Genomic DNA, 26,055 nt, shown 5'->3' with positions numbered 1-26,055 from the left:
TCCCTGGCACCAGAGATTCTAATACTGGCTTCTCATTATGTTAGAAGTTACTTGGAGGGTGGAGCAGGCAGGGAAGGGAATGGCTATTCTTCAGCCCTTAATCCTAAAACCCACATTGAATCATTTTATATCTGCTTCACAGGATTGTTAATTACTATTTTCTTTCTGTTATTGTGTGCTTAGTAAACTATTAATGTAGTACTTTGACATCATTATAAGTAAAAAGATTAGGGGAAAACATTAATAAGGGTTTTAAAAGTTGGTAGGCCACTGTCACTAATTCATTAAATATTTACTGTTCCTTTTTTTTTTTATATAGAACAAATGACAAACACGAGTATCTTCATTTAGACCCAGAAACATATACTTTTATGGAACTGAGACTTTAAATATACTTTTAATATTTAAAGAGAACAATCTTTTTTTCCAAGTAATTTCCCTGAAAAATCAACAATAGAAAGAGGGAACAAAACTTGTTAATTTGGGGGAGACTCAAAAAATTGCTGGAAGGAGAATAGTTCATGTTTTGAGGAAGCAGACTTGATTGCTTTTGCACGTCAAAATTTTTCTCCTTCGACATTCTCATTATAATCAATTTCTAGGTACTGAGTCTATAAATCGTATTAATATTGGAAACAGATCAGAACCAAGTAAAGCAGAAATATTCATTTTTGTACAAAGAAGTTCAACAGTGCAATGAGAACCTGAGCTTCCTTAGTTGTAATCAAAATCGGATTTAAGGCAACTCCACAGTTTACTCAGAGTAATGGTTACCTGGGGAAGCCCGTGGACTTGTGGTCTCTCACAATGGGTTTTATTCACAATGGGTCTCTCACGCAGTCCTCAGAGTAACAGACTGCCAGGCACTTTTAGGGCACCACTACGTGGGCCAGTGATCATTTTCTGGGCCACTTTAGGATCAGGTTATATTTTTATTTATTCCAAAAATACCACTTGACAGGCTTCTGTGTGCTAGATATTTACTTTGCTCTTTGGGAAAATTAATAATATGTGATCTATGCCCTCCCAGAATTTAGGCCAGTAGGAAAATAAAGCATGAATAGCTTGTTTTATTTTTATTATTTATTTAAAAAGTTATCCTGTATCTTACCACTCTCCACCACTTAATTCCGCATAAAGAGCATTTTGAACTTTTAGCCATTTCTCCCATTTCTATAAAAATCATAACTATCTTGCTACTTCTTTTTTTTTTTTTTGTATTTTTTTCAGAGACGGGGTGGGGTGGGGAGAGAGAGAGAGAGAGAGAGAGAGAGAGAGAGAGATAGATTTGCTGTTCTACTCATTTATGCATTCTTTGGTTGTCTCTTGTATGTGCTCTGCAGATCCTCTCTTGGTCTTTTGTACAGCTATTGTCCTGGGCTATACAGCTGTGTCATCTTGAGAATTCCATTTGCTTCTTTTCTGTATCGGGCCTAGTATCTCTAGATTCCATAACCTTTTCTCTTGGCCCATGTTTTGTTAGACTATGTCATCTAATAGATGCCAATAAAAGGAAGCATGTGCTGGTAAGGTTTTCTTTTCCTTTTTAAAAAAATAATAACTAAGTAGTTTGGGAGGCATTGAGAGAAATGTGGGGTTAAAGTGTTTCTTTACTTTCAACTATTTCTCTATATCTCCTCTTGTTTTCTCACCTTCAGGAGTACCAGCTGCCTCCAATTCCTGTAGCCCAAACTGACTTATCTCTTAGATTCTTTTTCCCTAGGCATGTTAATGTTGTCTTCTTTATTTTTTATTTTTCTTATTGTTTGAAGTATTACAAATAGTAGTACATATGTCTCCTTTTTTTTTTTTTCCCCATTGACTTCCCCCCCAACCCCGGCCTCCCCTATCCCCCAGTACATGCCTTTACCTGCCCCCCCCCCCAGTGTCTTGTATCCATTGGTTATGCTTATATGCATGCGTACAAGTCCTTCGGTTGATCTCTTACAGCCCTCCCCCCCCCCAACCTCCCCTGTCTTCCCGCTGTAGTTTGACAGTCTGTTCAATGCTTCTTCTGTCACCCAAAGTTTCATTGAGATTTCTTTCAGACTCACCAAAAGAGATCTTCAGCAGCAGTAGATAGCTGCCAGAATGATGACGGAATGCTTTCTTTACGCATAGATGCCAATAGAACAAAAACAGAATATGTTATTATGCCCTCCAGTTAAAATCCATATATTTGAAAAATGGTTTCTGTTCAACTTACTATTGTCAAAACTGGGTTACATTGGTAGAGTTATTTTTGCAGAAATTAAAACTTTTTAAAAAGTAATCAGTACTCTAAGGCCATTAATGTGTTTAAAAGATTTATCTGATTCCCAGGTAATCCTTTGATTTCTGTTTTGGTAACTGTGAATAAAACCTGCTGTGAATGGGTAGGGATAGCATTTCAAACCAGCTTAGTTTACTGTAAACCTAGCAGTTCTCCTCCTGCTTTCTAATTTTTTTCTCCAATTGCTGTTCAGATTGGGTGTGTTTTTCTGCCCTATCTTCTAACTCACTAATTCGGTCCTTCACTTATTCTAGTCTACTTTTGAAACCTTCTATTGTGGTTTTTATTGTAGCTATATAATTTTTGATTCTTACATAAGTTGTTGATTTTCTCATCCATTTGGTTTATGAACTGTATGACCCTTAATCTAAATTCTTTTTCTGACATATTGCATGCCTCTGTTTCATTTACTTTCCTGCCGCGTCCTCATTTTCTTTCCTTAGGAGGGTTGTTCCTTTGTCTCCCCATTTTTGCTGTCTCTTTCTGGCCCTGGGCACCCTGCTTGGGATTTGAGAAGTTGAAGACCCTATCAGGGCAATGGTCCAGAAATTGTTAGCCCAGAGGCTGGGTCTGCCTTGTGTCTCACACCTTTATTGTCTCTGCTCTCAGTTGTATCCCCTTCTCCAATGGATCTGGTCCCTCAGTTGTCTGCTTCAGATGCTTGGGGTGGTGGGAGTATGTGCAAAGTTCCTCTGGTGTGTGACTCCCTGTGAGGACCCAGAGCCCTCTGGCATGCGATTCTCTGTGTGGCCCTGGCACCTGTGGCAGGGTGGCACCCAAGTCCCTCTGGCAGCGCATTGCAGTGTGGGCCTGTGGCCCCTGGCTGTGCACACTGACTTGTTCTGGGTCACTTAGCAGCTCTCTCCTATGGCCCAGAGTGAGGTGTGTGCTGGGTTTCTCTGGGTAGCCCCTGCAGGACTGCCCAAGGGGCCAGAGAGAAACGGGTGCTGGTTGCTCTGGGTTGCACAGTCAGAGCTCCCCTGTAGCCTGAGTGGGGCACTCGCTGGGTTACTCCAGTTTGCCCTGGCAATAAGACCCTGGGCTCGGGGTGGAGTGGGCACAGGTTGCTCTGGGTCACACAGTCCTCGCTTTCTCGTAGCTTGGAGTGAGACACTTGCTGTGTTGCTCCAGTTCGCCCCCCGCTCAGTGTGGAGCAGGGGTGGGTTGCCCTAGGTCACTCAGTGTGTGCTCTCCTGTCACCTCGAATGAGGTGCACATTGGGTTGCTCTGATGGCCCCGGCAGGACTGTCCTGGGGGCCTGGATGGAGCTGGCGTGGATTGTCCTGGTTCGCACAGTCCGAGCTCTGAGTGAGGTGTGCACTGTGTTGCTCTGGGTCACCCCTCCCGGGATGGGGTGAAGCGGTGTGGGTTGCTCCGGGTCACCCCAGCATGGTTGTCCAAGGGGCCTGGATGGAGCAGGCACTGGTTGCTCTGGGTCACACAGGTTGTTCTGGATCACACAGTCCCTGCTCTCCTATGGCCCAGAGTAGGTTGTGCTCTGGGTTGCTCCAGGTCGCCCCGGTAGCAGTTCCCAGGACTCGGGGTAGAGCGGGCACTGGGTGGCTCCTGATCAGGCTTATCAGTATGCTTCTGGGGTCCAGGGTGGGGTGGGACACAGTGTTCCCCCTGGCTTGCAATCACTGTGGGGTCTTGGAGCCGGATCCTAGGATGCTGGGTCCCGGTGGACTGGTGAGGAGGCCTGGTGAGGGAGTTCACTCTGGCAGCGTGCACTCCCTGCAGACATCTGGGAGCCTGCTGGGAGGTACTGCCCTTTTAAATTCTTGAGTGGAAAGCATTCTTTCTCTTCCTTAATAAGTTCTGATAATGTGACTCTTGCTTTGTTTTCCTCACTTACTTGCCTTTATTGTGGGCTTGAGGCCAGACTTATTAGACTTCTGGTCTCGCACAATGTTTTCAATATTAGTATGGGTGAATGAAGGGGATGGGGAGAGCCTAAAGAATAGGGGCATAGAAGGGAAGGTTCACAGGTTAAATGAAAACAAATTTTGCATTTATCTTATTTGTTTCCTTAGTATTGTAACAAAACCTTTTTATTTTAGTTAGTAATTCATATTAAGTATAAGGTACAAAAACTGATGTGGATAAATTACTTTTCACAATTGCCATTTGGAACTATGCATTTTAAAATAATAGGCTACTATAAGTTCCCATTTATTTATTTTTGGTTTATTCTTTTAAAGTTTCTGAATAGTTGGTTCTTTCCTCAGGCTAGGGCAATATAGATCCGATAATTTTCTAAAGCAGTGCATGCAAACTTATATGCAAGCAGGTCACCTGGGCATTTTGTTAAAATGCAGATTCTGGGGTTGTGCGTGAGAGTCTGTATTTTTAATAAGTTCCCAAATGCTGATGCTGGTGGTCATTTCACAACACTGACTAGCAAAGGTTTAAAATATTGTAGATATAGGAAGAATACAAAATTTGTTGAACTTCTAGAAAGATACAGTGGGGGCCCTTGTATTACTGGCTGCTACTAAGTCATCTAAATAGTACTGGATTTATTGCTTCTTATAGATTTAATATGCTTTTCCTTATTTGTAATATTCTGTTTAGAAGTGATTCCAGTACTATATTTCTGTTTATTAATGTGAGAGTTTTATATATTAAGTATATAAACTATATTCCCCTAGTGTCTTTAAAGAAAAAAAATATTGTACTTGCTGTGTGCTTAACTTTGATTTGTGGCATACAAACATCTTATCTAAAGCTGTTATTCATTGAGATTCTATTGTATATACTGTGTTATGGTTATAAAAACATAAAACCATAGAATAAATACAAATTTATAACTAGTTTCATTGTAATGTTTGTTCCTGTGCAGTTAGGTATTAGCAATGAAAAGAGGTTAATACTTTTTAAAATTTGTCTTCTAAATAGCTCAGTCGCTAAAAGAATTTGCAAGACTACTCATCACAGTAGAAGAAGAAAGGAGAAGACTGGTAAGTCTGTTACTCATTTCTTAAGAATAATGCTTTGTTTGGATTTTTTAAAAAAGAATAGATCTTTTGAATTAGGCTTAACCATAGCAGACCTTATAATGTGATGTGTGTACTAAATGTTACAGAAAAAAGTTGAATGATGATCAAATGTTGCTAATAAGATAAGCTATTTCTACTTATTTCATTTTCAACATATGTAAATTACATCCATTTTGTTTTCCAGTTTATTTTCCTAATAATTAAAAATATTGAACCAACTGCCATTATGAAATCCATTCTAATTGAGCAACCTTCTAAATAACCTTAGTGTTATAATAAAGACACATTACAAGTATTAAAGGCAATTCATGAATTGGGTGTTGAAGGCTGGGATGATTTTGCTGGGCTGGGAAAAAAAGGGAATGCTTTCCAGGTTGACAGGTTAATTTATGTGGCAGTATCAATGCTTGGTTATTAGTAATATATTTATTCATTTTCAAGTATAATTCAGACCCATTAAATTTCTGTGAAGAGCCCTGTCTATGACCCAGTCTTTCTATATGTGTATGGAATAAATAGTATGCTATACCCCAAGGATTGTTGTAAAGTAATACCTGGCACATAGTAAATGTTAATGGTGATGAAGATGTTGTCAGTTATGGTGAGAGCTACACACTTCTTTAAGACATCACCTTTGATATCACTGTACTTCAGCATTGTGTTAGGGAATTATAGGTAAACATAAGTAAACTCAAATGTGGACTAAATGTGCTAGAAATGCAGCGCAGTTTGGTGTCATTTGCTAAATGGATAAGGAAGAGCAGTGGCTAGAAATTTTTGAATAGCAAATGAGAGGACCGGTATGGGATTTAGGTGAGATAAATTTGGTGGCCATGTTGACAAAGAGATGAGGTGTGGAAGAAATATCGGGGAGAAGGGGTAACCATATTCTCTTAGAAAACATCAGCTTACCTTGCATCTGGTCTCAGTATCAGAGAGAGAGCCATACAGTGTGATCTGGACTACAAGTGGAGGTGACTTCGATTGGAGTCTTGAGGCTAACTAGGATACTTTTATGTACTTTATACATAATCCTCACAGCAGCTGCCTGAGATGAAATCGAATTTCCGTGGGGAGATGTGGGTAGTGAGTGCACTATGACCCAGAAGAACAGATGCTGATGGAAACAGGGAAAGAATGGTTAGAGATATGTGTAAATAAAGAGTTGGAAATGGCATGGAAGTCAGGGGAATATTCAGTTCTGGGTGAGTGAGGTTGTGATTCAGATCCTGTACAAGTAATGAAGAAGAGCGATAAACCAACTAGCATGAGCTATCATTTTAGAAAATGTATTAGTTGAAGAGTGTGGGAAAGTGTGTTGTAGCTTGCAGGGGAGAAAAGAGCCAAGGGAATGTTCTTATAGAACTGAGGAAACCTAAAGGCACCTGGGGAAAAGCTCTTCTTCTGAGCCGGGAGAAAAGGAAGAGAGGATTGGTTAAAACGGAGACCTTTGGACAGTTGGATGGGCAGGTGGAAAAGAGTGTTAGGAAGGAGTGGTCATTTGCTTTGAGAGGAGTTTGTAGAAATAGTTTAGAACAGTCTCTGTCTCTCTCCCTCTCCTTTCCTTTCTTTCTAAAAATCAATCAAATATATTTGGGAAAACAAAGAAAGCAGAGAGGACAAGCATGACTAGTTATTAATGCTAAATTTCACTATTGACAGAGGAGGACACGGAAGTTGTTACCAGGAGTGGGAGTTGAAACATACTGAACTTGGCAGTGGAGCTGATCTAGATAATGAAGTTAAGATGTAGCTGAGTGGGAAGTCAGACCTTAGGAATCAAGAAGGCTGAGCTCAGAGATTTGGATGTTTTATGAACAGGATCTTGAGACATCCAATATGATGACCAATATGATCACAGGATAAAAGACAAAGGCCAAGGAGAAGAAAAGGCTGAGGATTGGGGTAGAGTGTCTTAAAAGCCATGGAGATAGGATTAGATCAACTCTGGTGTTTCAGAATTCATCATTGTTGCCTTCAGCCATAGTTCTCGTGTTGGGGCAAGGAAGAAATACTTCATTAATGAGTGAAGTCATATTGTGGTTTTTCTTGCTTTTCCTGTTGTTTCAGAGAAGGTCTGAAATAAAGAATGTAAAATAATGAGGGAAAAACATCTACAGATAAAAGCCTAATTGCATTTCCAAAAGAGTCTATTAAAGTAATCAATAACACACAAATCTAAATACAGGAGTGATTAATCAACACTTTTAGTCACATGATGTTAGTAGAACTGAAGGAATAGTTGGTAGCAGATCTTGTATAAAGATCTTGAAGAATTTGTGTTTTGAAAATTAGTGATTCATTTTAGAAGTAGGATATTTTAAGAATATATACTAAGAAAGTGTAAAGGAGTTCTGTAATTCATATAAAGCCTATGTTTTTCAGTGATAAATCATAACTTGCATGATTGAATTTGACTAAAACCTAAGTATGTCAGAACAGTGACGAAACAAAAATAAAATCTCAAGAAGATGAAAGAGGACACTTAACAGTTTAAACAAATTCGCATGTCACCAATGAATTACCATAATTAGATGAATATATCATCGGGATGACCTAAAAAGGCTATTTGCCTAAAAAAAGAGACCAAAGAAAATATTGACCTTTTTAAAGAAATGGAACCTTTTAGCTTTTTATTAACTGAGTTTCTTAAAAAAAAAAAAATTCTGCTAAAGCCAACTAAAAATACCTAGTTGTACCACAACAAAAAAGTGAATCAGATAAAGTAATAGGAAAATAATTTGTTTCAGTTACTAACATACCAACAGAACCACCTAAGGAAGCATGAAGTCTTAGTTGAGTCTGGAAGAGGTCTCTGTTACCTCTTGTTATTTGTATTGAAATACTGAATTTGACTCGATTGCCTCCTCGCCTTCGAACTTGACATTTTCTTTTCCTGAATTCCTGGAACCTTACTCTCTTCCCCCTTCCTCCCTTCTCAGTAGTCTCCCTCTGGTTCCCTGTTCTCCAGCCTAAGGGGCTTTAGTTTCTCCTAATGTGTCCCTACAAGCTTCTTTGGGACTTAGACCTTTGTATTTGTCATGTCCTCTGCCTTGAACATCCTGATCGTATCCTTCCATTGGCTTCATCTTGTCAGTCAGACTTTACCCCATAGATCACTTCTGGGGCTTGCATTTTCCATACAGCCTAAATTAGTCCCGTTTAGCCCTCATATATTGTGACAGAAATAACTGTTTGTGTAGCTTGCATTCTCCTGGGGAGAAATAGGCATTAAACAAATTATGTCTGATGGTGGTAAGTACTAAAATGAAAAAATAATGCAGCTGGTAGATGTTGCCATTTATTGAGATGAGGAAGGAGATGGGAAGGAAATAGTTAAAAGTTTGAATCTATTTAGATGCCTCCTGGGTATCTAAGTAACCTTGCCTAGGGAGCAGCTGGATATGAGTCCAGAGAGGTCAGGGGTAGCAGATGGGACTAGAGATATAAAATTAGAAGTTGACAACATGTAGAGTGTATTTAAAGCTATGGGATGAATGAGATCACCCAATCTGTGAGTGTGCAGACAGAAGAGAAAATGTGGGAGAATTGAACCCTGAGGTGGTTGAGTCCAGAGGTTGATCAGATGAGGTAAACTCAACATAGGAGATTTAGATCAGTAGGAGAATCAGGAGAACGCTGTTGGACAGCTTGCTTAAGTCCCATTTATTCACTTTGCTACAGTAGGGTTGTGGAAAGATATTAACTAGAAACTTACAGGTTGTGGATTCAGTGGGTCTAGCTGTTCTTCAAGATTGAGGGTCCAAATTATCTGACCCACTCTATGCTTCTCCTCTACTCCTGCTTGGGGGCCTTTACTTTATGGGTACTTTTAGTACCTAACTTTGACAAGTGTGTGTGTGTGTGTGTGTGTGTGTGTGTGTGTGTGTGTGTGTGTCTGCATGCGCGCACAGGCGCTCACAGCGAAATAGTTTTAAGATATATTTTTATCACCAATTGAGGAAGCCTCAACTTCAGAATATTTTAGCTTATGTTAATTTGAAGAATTTATACAGATGTACTTATTTCTTATAGTTTTCATTTTGATGAATATAAGAAACTTTCTTTTAAATTATGATCACTTCCAGCATTTAGCATTAACATTTGACCTTTGACATGTAAGTTTACAAATTTGCTTTATGTTTGCCAGGATTTAAATTCTTTCTATTTAGTGCCCAGATTACTTTTTTTAAAAAAATTTTTGGGTAATGAAAATACTTTTCCTGAAATAGGCTAGGTGTCTGGATATTACTTTGAAACAAAAAAAATTATGAGAGGCTGGGAGGGAAACTCTAACCTTAACATTCACTTTATAAGAGAATTATAACTTCTATTTTCCTTTTTTATACTTTCTTTAAAGCATAAGCAAGACTAGGTAAGGGTTAATAGGAAGTAGACTCAAAATAGTTTTAGATCTAACATAAGTTACTTGGGTTATTGACACAAGATGTTGAGCTCTTATTATAATGTCTCAAGAGATTTTTAAAAAAATGTATCTGAGCTACCCAATATGTTAGACACTAGTCATAGGAAGGTATAAGCACCTGAAATGTGTTAGAAATATAATTCAAGTCAAGTAATCATTATTGGGAAGCACTGTTGGAGATAACAGCTGACCCTGAGCGTTTTCAAGGTGCCAGGCACTGCTATGGTAATTGCTTTATATGTTAAACCAATTTAATCTGCATAGCACCTCTCTGAGGTGACATTATTAATACAACCCCCTTTTTAAGTTTTTAAAAAACATTTTTATTGATTTTTAGAGAGAGAGGAAGGAAGAGAGAGAGAGAGAGAGAAACATTGATGTGAGAGTGAATCAGCCATTGGCCACCTCCTGCACACCTCCTACTGGGGAACAAGTCCTCAATCCAGGCACATGCTCTGATCAAGAATTGAACTGACAACCTTTTGGTGCACTGAATGGAACATAACCAACTGAACCAGAGCTAATACACCCATTTTAAAGAAGAGCAAACTCAAAGAATATAGCCAATAAATGGTATGCCACAGTTTACACCCAGGTTTTGGGCTCCAGAGACTTCACATATCCATAATGTTCCAAACTAAAACTGTTTTCATTAAAAACTAGAGGCCCAGTGCATGAAATTCGTGCACGGGGGTGTGTGTCCCTCAGCCCAGCCTGCACCCTCTCCAATCTGGGACTACTTGAGGGATGTCCGACTGCCCGTTAAGCGCTTCTGCCTGCCCTAACCGCTTCTGCCTGCCAGCCTGATCACCCCCTACCACTCCCCTGCCAGCCTGATTGATGCCTAACTGCTCCCCTGCCAGCCTGTTTTCCCCTAACTGTCCTCCCCTGCAGGCCTGGTCACCCCTAACTGCCCTCCCCTGCAGGCCTGGTCACCCCTAACTGCCCTCCCCTGCAGGCCATCTTGTGTCCACATGGGGGCAGCCATCTTTGACCACATGGGGGCAGCCATCTTGTGTGTTGGAGTGATGGTCAATTTGCATATTACTCTTTTATTAGATAGGCTAGAGGCCTGGTGCACGGGTGGGGGCCAGCTGGTTTCCCCTAAAGGGTGTCCCGGATCAGGGTGGGGGTTCCCTTGGGGTGTGGGGTGGCTTGGGTGAGGGGCCTGTGGTGGTTTGCAGGCCGGCCATGCCCCCCAGCAACCCAAGCGGAGGCCCTGGTATCTGGGATTTATTTATCTTCTATAATTGAAACTTTGTAGCCTTAAGCAGAGCCAAGCCTCGTGCTTGCTCCGTGGCCGCAGCCATTTTTGTTGGGATTTATTTATCTTCTATAATTGAAACTTTGTAGCCTCGAGTGGAGGCCTAGGCCGGCCAGGGTGTGTGGAAAGCTTGGCTTCCTTCATCGCCGGGGGCAACTCAAGCCTCCTGCTCGCTCCGTGGCTGCAGCCATCTTGGTTGGGTTAATTTGCATTCTCGCTCCTGATTGGCTGTGGCTTGTGGGCGTAGTGGAGGTACGGTCAATTTGCATATTACTCTTTTATTAGATAGGATTGGAGAATAATAATAGCAAACATGTATTAATAATACAGTATGAGAGGTGCTCTATTACTAGTACCAGTAAGTGCTTTAGGTGTATTATTTCAGTGTCTTACAAAAATTAAGGAAGAATGCAGGCATTTTAAGTGTTGAAATTGGATTACTTTTCAAATTCTTTATCATATTTAAACAGGCACATATTTCAGCAAAAACTTAATCCATTAATCCATTGACAATTCCCATATTAAATTTTGGCACATGAGAACCAAAAATGTTGAGTAAATCTTTTTTAAGTCTTTTTTACCCCTTCTGTGAACCAAAGATTCATGAAATTGGAGAATATCGTAAATGTTGAGAAAACTGCATGTTCCTATTTCCCCTGATGAAAGATTTTTGCTTAGTGTCTGCCATCCATTTTTGCATTGCTCATATGCCATCAGTAAGTGCTATTGATTAATTTGTGCTTCTAGCATTAATATTGTTATAAACTGAAGTCCAATGATCTGTGAATAATTATTATCTGAGACACATGAAGCATGATATATTAACATTCCACATGCATGAGTATGGGTTATATTTCTGGTATGTCTTTGGTTAACTTTCATTAGATATAAACTTTAGGTATGCTGGCCTACATACCGACTTTTTTTATACACTGATTTCACCTGAAACTTATAAAAGAAACATCTCATGAACATAGTTCTGATTTTCACATTTATTGACTGGTGGAGGCTTCCCATGACTTCCCTGATTCACAGATATCTGATGAAATACTGAGTTAGCAGATCACACTGCCACTATAGTGGATTTTCTTTTTATCAGTAATTGTTCTAGTACTTATTTGTATTTTTTAAAAGTTTGCAAAGTGCTTTTATGTATCTTTTTAAAAATCCTTACAGCAATTGGAACCTGAGCTCAGACTGTAAATGAATGACTCAAGATAACAGATATCACTAATAAGTGGCAGTTTAAGACATAGGACTCAGTGTCAGGTCTTTGGACTGGACTTTCAGCTCTGCTTTGTTATATCCTGTGTCTTCCCTTTTTTTTATATAAATTTTAGAGATAAAGAGGGAGAGGCCTGAGGCCTGATCTCTTTTGTGCTCCCCCCACCCCCTTGTATATATCATAGCTTCTTATTTACCATTTCTCAGATTGTTTGACCTAATTCATTATGCTTAAGTCTAATAGAGAAATAAACTTTCTTTAAGTAAAAAGTCATTAATTTAATGTGAAGGACTTGAATAGGGTGCTTGCTAGGATTTCAGAAAACACATCAGTGTTCATTTTGGGCGAATTTTTGTCTTTTGATTCTATGACTGGAAAAGGACTCTTGATAAAAACTAGGAATTCCGTCAAAACTCTAAAAATATCTCAGAATAGATTTGACATAGTGGTCAGACAGTGGAGGCTATCCTGGCAGCTTGCCTTGTAGTCATTTTGCTGCTCGTTAACACTTCTACCCCAGAGTATAAGAAAGGGGATGGAAAGAGATAAAACCAAGGCTCAATTTTTATGCTTCTTATTAGCTCTTGCAAAAGCGCACTTGGAAAGGAGCCTGCACTTTCCCCAGTACAATTAGGGTTTGTATGCTATTGGCAGTTGTGGTCGTAACTAGCTGTCAGCTGACGGAGCTGAGTGAGAACTCATTTTTAAAGTTTGTATTTTAGAATGCCATTTTCCTTACCATTTGGACATGAATTTTTTTCTTGTGACTGACACCATTCTCACAGCTGGTATTTAATGAGTATATATCAAATTGCTAGATTTCAAGATTTGTAAATGAGTACGTGACAGTAAGCATCCAAACCTTTATATTTTCCTGTTTCCCAAGACCCTTTATTTTTTTAACACTAACCTTGACTGTATGCAAGGATTTAATGGGAATGTTTCCACCAGACAGTGCTATTTTAAAAGCAATCAATTTAAAATAGGATCATGGAGTAAAGAACTTACACATTCTTTTCATGTCTTTTTCCTGTCAAGATATAAACTGAACTGAAGATGTCTTTTTCGGTTTGTTACTCTGGCATAAATCTTTGAGTGTTAGGTGTTTGCGCTTAAGGCTGTGAGTATTGAAGTGAGCAGCAGTAGCCAACTAGACACAGCCTTCGTGCTTCGCATCTCTTTCCTCCCATCTCTAGTTCTTTTCTCTGCCTGCCTTTGCCCTTTATCCCAGGTGTATAGGCTTTACTTTGGAGTCAAAATTGTACATCATATTGAAATCTTTCCATTTTTACCTCTGAAATTTCAAAAATACATTTATCCTATGGAGTCAAGCCATCATTTTTCATTGGTACAGTTGGGGATGTGCTAGATCTGTAATAAATTTATAAATCATGCTTTGATGATGGTGTGTGTGTATGTGTGTGTTCATAGTAAGCAAAAAGATGCTTTGATATAAAACGTAAATACAGTATATATAAACTCATTTTGTAACCATCTCCTGAAAGATTTTTAAGACTTAGATGGGACACTTAAGTTTAAAGGGTGGAGAAAATAAACCTAAGTAGACATAAAGTAGACTAGAAAACAGCTGTAAAAGGTATTATGAAGGGAAATTTTAAATAATGTTAACAAAGCAGTAGATGGTTGGGAAATATCAGTTGACCAACCAAAATAAGACATTGAGGTATTCAGTGAGCAAAAGGTTTTTGTCTTTGTTTATTATTAAACCATTCACTACCAAGTGAATGGTTTAATTACTTGGAAATTTAATTACTACTAAGATAAGAGAATTATAGCTCTCTTAATTAAACTTTTAAATTTTGAGACAATTATAAATTCACATAAAATTTTAAGGAATACTGTGTATTGTTTGCCCAATTTCTCCCAATGGTAACATTTTGTAAAACTATAGTACAATTGCTTATTACATTTTACTTTAGTTATAATACTAATTAAAATAACAAATTATTCATAAACTTGCTATTTGTCTTAGAATCAAATTCTTGCAGGGCAAAAGTCTGCTCTTAGTGGATTCTTATCAAGATGCCTTGTATTATTTCTCAGTGAAGATTTGTTATGTGTGTGTCACCCAGGACATTCATTTGCAAGGCAAACAGACTTGGTTGGGAAGACACTGAGGCATCTCATTTATCTGTGGAAAGGGTCATACTATATGTAGGATTCAGGAACAGCCAGAATCATGAACTCAGGCCTCTACCAGGCTTTTTTATCTGTGCCTTTCATTTGCTTATCAGTTTCATTCTCTTAGTTGGCTTCTTCCACGTGGCAAGTCATAAACATTGCCACTGGACTGGACTGGGCAGAAATTGTTTTGGGGGGCGGGGTGAAGGGTTGTCCAGTTTCCCATGGTAACCTTAAAAAAAGAAAACTTTTAAAAGGCCTCTGCATGTGTTTCTCTGAATATCAGCACTTTTTTCAAAAACAAGGGAATTATTGTGATTTGGATAATCAACCAACTGTTGTTTATTGCAGTATGTTAGTGGCCTAAGAATTTCCAGTTAACATTGTCATTTGAACAGAATATGATGGTAGTGAACTGTCTGAAATTTTGTAGGAGTTAAGAAACATTATATTCAATTCATCTATACATTAGAAAACTTCACTTTGCAAAACAGGAATCAGACAAGGATGTGTACCATTATTTGAATTCAGTATTGTTTTGGAGGGCCCCTGATCTGTGGCATAAAACATCTAAGACTTAATTTTGTTTCTCCCATATAAAATCCTAAATTATCTACAGAGAACTTATTAGAAATAATCAGAGCCTAGCCAGGTTGATAGATATAAATAAATTTACGTATACCACCACAAAAATTTGCTACAAAAGAGTAAGATACTTATGAATAACTCAACAAAGGAAGTGCAGGACTTTTATATGTGAGATTACAATGCCTTATCCTATCTAATAAAGACGGAGTGTGCAAATTGACCATAACTCCACGACAAAGATGGTGGGGCCCACAGCCAATAAGGAGGTCATATGCAAATTGACACGACAAGGTGAGAGGTGGAAGGCGGTGCCGGCAGCCAGGGGAAGGAAGGCCCATTCTTGCACGAATCTTTGTGCATCAGGCCTCTAGTTTTAAGATATTAAAGGAGAACTAAGTAGAGAAACAGTAGAGTGAGTCTGTGAAAAAGGATGATTTTAACCAACATTCTTCTTTTCTCCCAACTATACTAGACAAGAGAATTTACTATAACAATCTAACTTACAACAACCTGATTAACTTTTTACTAATGTAGTGGTAAACCACAGACCGGCCCTGACGATAATGTATTTTCCCTTTTTACTTGGAAAATATGGTCACCTTATGAATACTTTATTTGAACCATATTCCCACACTTCTTGCCAATCCTTTGGATCTTTAAGGTATTTTCAACAGAAACACTGCTGTTTGAAAAATGGATGTACTTTTCAATGTATAACCATATCTAACTACCTTGTGGCAGAAAAGTGCACCCCATAATAATTTCTGTATTTCTATTTTAAGTCTCCCATGGCAAAATAAATCATCCTCACTGATCTGTGACTTTTAATTCTGTTCTCTTTATATTTCACCCACAGTATAATTTATGCTCGTCACACATAACAGAACACTATTTAAGGGATGTAAACAAAATGTATTTTCCATAGTCAGCATGAAACTGGAACACAAAGTTGGGAAAATCTTGATTCCAATTAATTGTTGACAACAAGTGAAGCACTAAGCTTGGGATTCTGTTTTCTTTTTATAAATGCAGAGTGTTCTCTGTTTCTCAGACCTTTTGGGCCAGATCAGTTTTTGTTCTGGATGTCTGTCCTGTGCATTGTAAGATGTTTACTGACATCCTTGGCCTCTGTGCTCTTGAAGTACCCTTCCCCTCCCCCCTACATTATTACAACCAAAAATGTCTTCAGATGTTTTGCCCTCTCAGAGGACATCTGTGTATAGAGGGTATTTAAATCCACTCTTGAGGTGGGATGAGGTTGTGCAGGAATGAAAGTAAATAAAGTGATGAGGATAATTGACAAAATTGTAAATATGTAGAGAATTTTGAGTTAATAATTCCAAGAAGAGAAGATCTAAGTGTCATCAATTTTGAGATTTTAAAATCATGCTAAAATACACATCTACACTAATAAAAGAGGAAGATGCAAATTGACCATACCTCCACTATACCCACCAGCCAATCAGGAGCGAGTATGCCAATTAACCCAACAAAGATGGTGGGTTAATTTGCATACGCAGGCACAGAGTGAAGATTGAAGGCTCCGTGGCCAGAGCCAAGCCTGAAGGCTGCAGGCTTGGCTCCACTGCAGCCCAGGTCCTGGGTGCCGGAGGAAAACCGGTGCCGGCAGCCAGGGGAAGGAATGCCTATTGCACGAATCTTCGTGCAACAGGCCTCTAGTATAATTTATAATCGAACCCACAAAACTGAAACTTTATACCCACTAAACAACTCCCTATTTCTCCTCCAATGGCCCCTGGCAACCATCATTTTACTTCTGTTTCTATGCATTTGCCTATTCTAGATTCTTCATATAAGTGGTATTATGCAGTATTTATCTTTTTGTGACTGGCTTTTATCACTTAGCATAATGTCCTCAATGTTTGTCCATGTTGTAGCGTGTGTCAGAATAATTTATTTTCTATTCAGTGCTGAATAATAATTCATATATGGCACATTTTGTTTATCCAGTTGGTTGATGGATGTGTGGGTTGCTTCCACCTTTTGGCTATTGTGAATAATGCTGCTATAAATACAGGTGTATAAATACCTCTTTGAGACCTGGTTTAAATTCTTTTCAGTTTTTTGATGAACCCATCTACTATTTCCCATAGTGGCTGCACATTTCTGTCAAAGGTGCATAAGGGTTCCAGTTTTTCTACATTCTACGTAACATCTACCCTACCCTTTATTGTTTTCTGTTTTTGTGACAGTAGTCATCCTAATGGGTATGACAACTTTGGGGTTTAAGTTTGCTTTCTGATGTGGTTGGAGTGTGCAAAGACATATGCTTTATATCTATGGATTTACAAGGTTAACAGACAGTGAATGTTTTAATGCAACAGGAAATGTTGACTGTTTGTTTTGGGGCAGACAATGTCAAAACGTAAACACACACAAAAACTTTTTTACCACATGTTTTAAGTTATTAAATGACCAAGAATGATGACTATTATGGAAACAAGAGTCTATTCTAAATTATGTTTATACAATGGATGATTCAGTCATTTGAAGATTCAGTATTTTAATTGGCAATAGTTAGGTAACAGGAATTTCCTTTACCTTTTAGTCTTCTCAGGCAAAGTTTTACTGCCAGCTCCAGAGAAGCAGGTTATAACAATAAGAACAGTTTGATATTTTCATGCAGACCTCTCTTTGTGTTGTAACTGGAGCTTGAGTGGGGGTGAGATGAGTCACAGTGGAGGGTTCAGGCAGCTACTTAGGGTCTTATCCTGGCCCCGTTGGCATGTGGTGACAAGTGGAAGGGTGGGCCTAGAACAAAAGGAGGAGGAACAGCCATTAGGCAACACTAGCAGAGTTCCACACTGCAAAAGCCTCAGGAGGCCCATCTCTTCAGAAGTGCATGGGGCAGTGGGGAGAGACATGGGACCTGGCATTCAGAGCAGAGTCACTTACAGTTGGAGGAGAGCAGGTATTCTTGGCTTGTCCATACTGACATATTGGGCCGAATGAGTCCTAACTGTGGAGGACTCTCTTGTAGGATGTTCAGCAGCATTTCTGTCCTTTACCCACAGAATTAAGGCTATATATTATGTTGCCGCAGCATAAATGAATCTTTGCTAGAATTAAATGACAGAGTTGTATTCAGAGGTCTGAAGATTTGCATATTGGGAATCACTACCAGGTAACACCCAGAATATTCTGAAACAAAGAGAAAAGTTGAGAATTCTTAAAGTAAAAGGTTCATGCTTGAGGAGAATCAGTTCTGCATTCTTAGCTTCTGGATTGGTCTGAAATGGAAATCGTCCAGATGTCTGGTGGCCTGGACACATGAATATTTTTCCCTAAGTTCTTCAGACAGGTTATCTGTAGGATATATATCTCGAGGCATTGATGCACAATGGGAAAATTTAAAAGTTTAAGTCCTTAGGGTAGTTAAATAAAATATATTCCTCATGTTTCAGACAGATTTTATTTAAGTGGTTATGTTAGCTTGACTATGGTGACTCCATTTTGTTTCTTCATTCTTTTCTGAATTACTTTTGTTAAATAAACATTAAGGACTGTGTAATTATTTGTTAAACAACATCAAATTACCACAGAGCTTTTCAACTTTGTATCCAAATACAGAATAATGAAGTTGATTAAGGTTAGATCAAAAAAGACTTGATTTTTAAGTCATTGAACTACATTTTTTCCTGATACTCAGGAATTCTTAATTACAAATGATCCTTTTTAGTTTAGTTGCACAGTACTGCTTTTCTATCCTTGGCATTTTCCATTTGTTTTTGCATATTAATATTTGGATATTTCTATATGATTTTTCAAATTTTCATTGATAATTTTTGGTGCAGGATTTCAACCTGCTAATACTCCCATAATTTTTGCTGGCAGTAGATATTGAAAAGTACGTAAAGCTACAATAAAGTCTTGAGTTCTTGTTCACATTGCTGATCCTTAGGAAACACCTGCTATTTACCAAAGGATTGTGGCTGTAGTTACCTTCTCTCATTTGGCAGATAGCTCTTAATTTTTAAAGACCACTTTCACTCCATCTTCTGGTCTACCACTGAGCTTATTTGGTAGTTCTGAAGTGGGGAGAGTTAACAAGAGAGGAAGACTGAAGTCACAGTATGATGTCTTAAAGGCGTTTCAAGGCTGCAGCGGTCATAGTTGCCAATTGGAGATGCCAGTTGGAGAACATTGTTCTCATCTGTAGAGGGACTCTTGGACATTTTTTGCTGCTATTGGGAATGATAATGAATGATAATGATAATGATAAGGCATTTGTTCAAATTTCCCTGGAAAGTTAAAAAGAGACTTTAAAAAGATATGAAGGAAACTTGAACCTACATCATTCTTTAAAAAGAATCTCCATTTGCCAAAACCGGTTTGGCTCAGTAGGCAGAGCGTCGGCCTGTGGACGGAAAGGTCCCGGGTTCGACTCCGGTCAAGGGCATGTACCTTGGTTGCGGGCACATCCCCAGTGGGAGGTGTACAGGAGGCAGCTGATCGATGTTTCTCTCTCATCGATGTTTCTAGCTCTCTATCCCTCTCCCTTCTTCTCTGTAAAATATCAATAAAATATATTTAAAAAAAAAAAAAAGAATCTCCATTTGAAGAAGGAAAGCAACTTGTTAATGATTGATATGCTGATGGGTTAGTTTGTGCTAAGTCTAATTTATGGTATTGCCGAATAGTATGTTGGTATTACTTTAATCCATCCATGCTTCATAACTGTACATCAGAATGCCCAGTGTACATATAGACAAATATTTGGGATTTAGAGCAGAGTTAGACTTTTTAGTTTTAGTAATGTAGAGGTTGAAAGTGGTTACTTACTACTTTTGTGATATATTGTTGATTACAGCTTCAGTTTTTAAATATGACTATAACTGTTAATTTTCATATTGGTCCAGTGCATAAACATTTACTGTATGGTTGCCAGGAATAATTTGTAATAACTACATGGTGTTTTAGAACTACTTTTTATTAATTGTCAGTCATCAGATTTAAAAAAAATCATTATTATTAATTGCTTCCCTGTTCAGCTGTCTGGGAGATGTGAGAAAGGATCTGACTTAGCCTTGGAGTAAGGCCTACTGTCTAGTTACATAGAAAAGCTTAACATAAACCTGGAACATTTAGAAAACACTGGTTTGTTGAATTGGGATGGAAATACAAAGGGGATCTTGGAGGTAGAGAGAGATGGGTATGGAGTGAGGTAACCAGACCTTGTGGTGACTAGTACAGTTTGCTTTGAAGAAAAGCAGGCAGATTCTAGGCCCTTTCAGGTGGCAGATCCAAAGCCCTGACTATGCAGGGAACTTGATGTAAAGAGACTAGCCCCTGGAGCCAAGTGTGGCCGAGGGAAGGAGATAGGAGTGGGACTATGGTGGTTCTCAACCTTCCTAATGCCGCGACCCTTTAATACAGTTCCTCATGTTGTGGTGACCCCCAACCATAAAGTTATTTTCGTTGCTACTTCATAACTGTAATTTTGCTACTGTTAATGAATCGTAATGTAAATATCTGTGTTTTCCAATGGTCTTAGGTGACCCTGCTAGTGGTTCTCAACCTGTGGGTCACGACATTAGAAAGGTTGAGAACCGCTGCTGTAGAGCCTAAGACCATCAGAAAACATTCATTAACAGTAGCAAAGTTACAGTTATGAAGTAGCACGACCCACAGGTTGAGAACCACTAGCAGGGTTGCCTAAGACCATCGGAAAACACAGATATTAACATTACGATTCATAACATTATCAAAATTAGTTATGAAGTAGCAACAAAAATAATTTTATGGTTGGGGGTCACCACAACATGAGGAACTGTGTTAAAGGGTCGTGGCATTAGAAAGGTTGAGGACCACTGGACTAGAGCAAGGCTTCTTTGTTATGTAGTTTGGAAATACCAGTATTTCCCAGTTTCCACATAATTAAATTTTGAGTACTAGTGAACTGTTGGGTGGAGGCAGAGGGAGGATGATTTTTGGCAGCCTGTTCAAAACAAAAGAATCATCTCATTGTTTGATCAGTGTCAGTAAAATGTAGCCAAAAAAATAGTGGTTGTATGCATGGGCAAGTTATATTCCATCTCCCCCAAAAAGAACAGCAAAAAGGAAAAGAAAAACAAAGAAGCAGCAGACATATTCTCCCCCTTTTATTGACTTCTTTTAAATCAGTTTATCCTTTTTTACCACCTTACTTTTCTACTTAATATTCTTTTCTATATATTTACATTTCTTTTACTTCCAGTGCAGTTTGAGGCAACACTTTGTTATGACAACTGAAACATCTTGAGCAATGTTTGTGTATTCATTCTTATTTTACCTTGATCAAAGCCACATTCTTCAGTGGCAAATGATGGGCTTATTTCCAGTGACTCTAGATTTAAATCATTTTCAGAGCAGGAACTGTATTTTTTCTCTTGATTTCTTCATCTAGTTAGATGCTGCCACTCATTAGTTTCTCTGTATTCTTCATGACTGTCCTCGAAGTACTGTCCTAGAGAAATTAATGAGTAAAACATCTATCTGTGTGAAGTCTTTTTGCCATTTGTCTAGAAGATACTCCTTCTGTTGGCGGTGGCATGAATGGCACAAGGTGTTTAGACCTGTGGCGTCAGACCTGACCTGGGTTCAGCAACTGGGTATTTAAGTTCTAGCTAGGAAAGAATTCAGAGCCAGGACTCAAAATAGAAGAGAAAGCTTATTTAGAAAGTCAGAGGTAGAAGAAATGAGTGGTAGAAGAAATGGGCTTAGGAAACAAGTTACAGGGGCAAAAGAAGGCGCCCTTGGAGCTGAGGAGAGGGAAGGGTAAAGAACGTAATACACATTTGGGGGGTGAAGGGGAAGGGAATAGATGTGGGCATGCTCCAGGGAGAGAGAATATGCTGGGTCCTCCATTCTAAAAGCTTTAAAGGGTGGAGAATTTAGGGGAGGTTCCAGGAGAGGATCTCAGTAGAAAATTCATCAGCTTTCCAGGTGGGGTCTTTCAGGGTCATGGTCTCCACTGATTGGTCAGAGCCAGGCCAGGAGTTCATTAGTCAGTGCAGCTGGTCCTGAGGTCAGCCGTGGGGTCCCAGCTGCTTGTCTGGTTTTTCTGCTTTGCCAGGCCTGAGCTGAAACAAACTGAGGCCTAGATGTTATCCCTGACCAAGTGATATGCTCAGGGAGGAAAGGTTATCCCTGGGGCAAGATCCTTTTTTCCCCAGATTTTCCCATTGCTGGGCACCCGGGGCTTTCTGCCCTGGTGGTCTTCTGTACCTGGCCCATCATCCTCTGCTCATGTCTAACTGCTTACCACATTTCCACAGGACTTAGGAACTATCTAGAGGGTAGCATTTGGTACTGTTGAGTTGATGCTACAAAATTCACTACTTGTTCAGAACACAAATATTTTTAGTAATTTAGCTCTGGAATAAAATTTGGAATTTCCTCAAAGTATAACCATAATTCATTCTGAATTCACTTACAAATTTTAGTTTGTATCTTTAGAAAAACCTAAGAATTTCTGATAGTTGAGTATTTCTTAGTGTTTTTTGTTCTTTATTTTCCTATCATCATTGCCCAGACAAGTTTCTTTTGAATCATTGGGGAATTATGAGATTGGCTAGGGGCTGGGTGCATGAAGTTTTAGTCTCCTCTTATAGTAGTAATGAATAAAACCGATTTCTATTTCATTGTCATTTTCCACAACTCATTCATTGCCTTTATATATTTTTTTAACACTAGTTAATTGGATCTCCCGAATTTCCTTCTGAAAATAATCCTTCAATTTCCTCAGTCATGGCGGAAATGATCAAATTGTTTCTACAGTATTTGTAAGCTGTACTAATATAATCTGAAAGACTTCCAGGTGCCTTGAGAGGAGCAATTGTCTATCATTATAAAACTAGAGGCCCGGTGCATAAAATTTGTGCACGGGTAGGGTCCCCAGGCCTGGCTGGTGATCAGGGCCAATCTGTGGGGCAACCGGTGGGGCAATTGGGGGGGCCCCAACTGGCACCCACCTTGGTGGGCCTGGTGCCGCCCGCTCGTCAGCCCCACCCCCCGCTGCCGCTGCTGGTCGCCTTCCTCTGCGGGGTGATCAGGGGGGCCCCCCCGCTGGCACCCGCCTTGGCTGGCCTGGGGCCTGCGGGCTGGGGGCAGCTCCTGCGTTGAGTGTCTGCCCCCTGGTGGTCAATGCGCATCATAGCGACCGGTCATTCCACCGTTTGGTCAATTTGCATATTAGGCTTTTATTATATAGGATGCTTTGCCCTGTGCCCATGTGAACTGTGTGGAAAAGGGTACACAATTTTCCTTTTCCCAGAGCAGAAAGTTTTACAGTTAACAAATGTAATCATTTATGACCAAAGAGTTGGAAATCTTTGGATAATTTAGTAGCAACAGAAACTAACCTTTAAGAATGAATAAACAAGAACTTATATGCATATATGCATAACCCATGGGCACAGACAATAGTGTGGTGAAGGCTTGGGAGGGCAGGAGCAAGGTGGAGGGGATCAATGGGAGAAAAAGGGGGAGGATATCAGTATTACTTTAAAAAATAAAGATAAATAAAAAAAACATCAGACTTCTGATTCTTCGTTTTTAATTTATGATCTGATGGAAAAAAGAAAGAAAGAATGAATGAAGAAATCCATGCCTAACAGTCTGATACAAAAACTATAAATTTGCTTGGTTAGCCAAATGTGAATGAGGGTTAAAGATGATTTTTGAAGTGGCCCGGGCCGCGTGCTCAGTTGGTTAGAGCATTGTCCCAGGGTTGCGGGTGTGATCCCCAGTCAAAGCACATACAAGAATCAACCAATGAGTGCATGAATAAGTGGAAAAACAAATTGATCTCTGTTTCTCTCAAAAATGAATGAATGAATGAATGAATGAATGATTTAGAAGTGTAGTGCTTGCTGGTATTCTCATTCAATAGAGGAGGGGCCTGGCACGCACACAGGTGACAGTGACACAGCTGGTACGGTTAGAGCCATGGCTAGGGCCCCCAGTTTTCCAGCTCTTTCACTCTGGTTACCTTCCCACTGGACTATACAGTCTCAAAGCTGTATTCTTCTTGCCAGCAAACTATGTTGTGGCAGATTCATTTTAGATATTAAGCTTAGAAGCCTACACTGTGGGTAGTTTCACACTGAAATAAGAAAGAATTAGAAACCAACATTCCATTTAGGTCAAGGAGTACAGTTTGCTTCGTTTAATTTGGTTTGTTTTACTATAAAACTTACATAAGCTCTCGCCCTGAGAGACAGCATGCAGGGCTGCCTGTTTGGTTTTCGCTTCACCCCCGGCTTCTCTGAGTCGCTTCAGAGGCTCCTCCGGGAAAGGATATTTCAGCGCTGTTGTGGTAGCTGAAGTCAGCGCAGGCAGTGTGACAATAGGTTTTCTTCCTTGGTTGGCTTCCCTCCATCAGATTGATGTGATTGAGAAACTACCACCACATGTGGTTCAGCTTTATATTGCAGAGGCCGGGTCTGGTGGAGCCCTGCCATTCTCTAGGGTCTTAATTGGCCAAAACACCCAAATCACCATTTTAATCCAAGTATTACTAGAGGGGATATTTTCTTTGGAGTGTTCTGCAAGCCCTTGAACTAAGCAGCAGCCAGTGAAGGCTGAGATATTTTTCTAACTGGAAAAAGCCTTTGTTTCATTAACCCTTAACTCATGAATCTCGTAGACTGTCCATTTAAAATATTGAGATCAATAGGTTACAGAATATACACCCTTATCTATTTGTCTTCATAAGCCCCACCCTATTTTTAGAAGCTCTCCCTTTAGTCCTATGATTTGTCTCTAATAATCCTTTTTTTCCCCTAAATCCAAACCCACATTTAAAGGTTATAAGTGTTATTTTTTGCGGGTATTGGAACAGAATGTGTTTATTCTGATGACGATTTCAAAAGCAAAATTCTAAAGCGAAGATGAAAATCTGTAAGCAAAGCATTGAAGAAAAACATAAGGACATAACTTGGCCAAGAATTAACCACTAGTTTGTTAGAGTCCGTTTGTTGTAATTAAAACAACGTTTGTGCTTTTACACACTAAGCATTTCTGAAGGTGGGCGGGAATGGGGTGGGAGGAGAGGGCGCCCCGGAGCCTTTGGAAATAAAGCTACGGGGCTGTTTGTGAGAAATTTCCCAGGCTAGCATACAGTTATTACTCAGTTGTTAGGTGGCCACATCTTTTCTGCACATGCTTACATAGTTGTGTGGTCTGCCCTTGGCCCTTTTTTTCCAAGTTAAAGTTTAATGGTGCTTACTTTAAGCTTGCCCTCATTGTTTTCATTCATAGACTACTAGTGACTCAAATCCTTTCTACCAGACGGGGTGACAAGGGAGGTTAAGGGAGACAGTTGAGAAATGAGAATGAAAGGACAGAGTCATTAAAATTTCAGAGGATCAGAGCATAGAGACTATTGCACTCCCTGCTGGAGTGGAATCCTGAATGCAGATCTAGGAAGGACACGGATTCAGTAACTAGTTGTGTGTATGATGGTGACTTTGTCAGGTTTTTTTAGAAACTGGGAAATGCAGCTTAGTGCAGAGAAAAGATTAGGGGCTTACGTTATTTTAGCTGAGACTGCCATTAATCAGTTGTATCATTTTGGATGATGGATTTAATTTTGAAGTCCACACTCTGGAATATTCGGATTTTAAATAAATCTTCTCCCTACTCCATGAGTTATGTATAAACTTAAATAGTGCCTATGAAAACAGCTTGAAATATGAGTTTTTAATAACTTGTGCCTCTGTTGCACGTTTTGCAGTCATTGCTTATTTATTTGTTTTCCATGGTAAGCTATAGACTCCTTGAGGCTGCATTGCTTGTTTCAGGGTCCTTAGTATTCAGCACAGCTGGGTTTAATCATTATTATGAGTGAATGTTTGTATAAATGAACTAATAGAGAAACAAAGCAAAACAGTTAATAGGATTGGGGGTATTGCACATTAATCATGAGAAATAATGTTGTAATTCTGAGTATAACACTAAGAGAAGTGCTTGCTGGGAAAAATTTGGAGCAGTGATTTTATTGATAAAATTAAAAATGGATGGCTCCCGGAAACTTGAAGTAATTTGTACTTAAGCAGCTGGTATAGACTAGCTACTCTGATTTAATAATTGTTAAATTGTGTGAACATAGATTTCAAATACTTTGTATTCATATTA

At 39.3% G+C, this 26,055-nt stretch overlaps 1 protein-coding gene across 1 annotated transcript in view; it reads left to right on the top strand.

The window, feature by feature from the left end:
• The window catches only part of ARHGAP42 (Rho GTPase activating protein 42), a 264,851-nt gene that overhangs the window by 89,402 nt on the left and 149,394 nt on the right, over window positions 1–26,055 (top strand). Inside the window, exon 3 of the mRNA XM_080642332.1 lies at window positions 5,171–5,232. Within this exon, the coding sequence (XP_080498458.1) occupies window positions 5,171–5,232 (62 nt within the window). The remainder of the gene's footprint in view (window positions 1–5,170; window positions 5,233–26,055) is intronic.

This window comes from Plecotus auritus (assembly GCF_963455305.1).
Source record: "Plecotus auritus genome assembly, chromosome: 9".
Lineage (NCBI taxonomy): Eukaryota > Metazoa > Chordata > Mammalia > Chiroptera > Vespertilionidae > Plecotus > Plecotus auritus.
The sequence above is the reverse complement of the archived record's forward strand: the minus strand, read 5'-3'. Positions and strand labels throughout refer to the sequence as shown.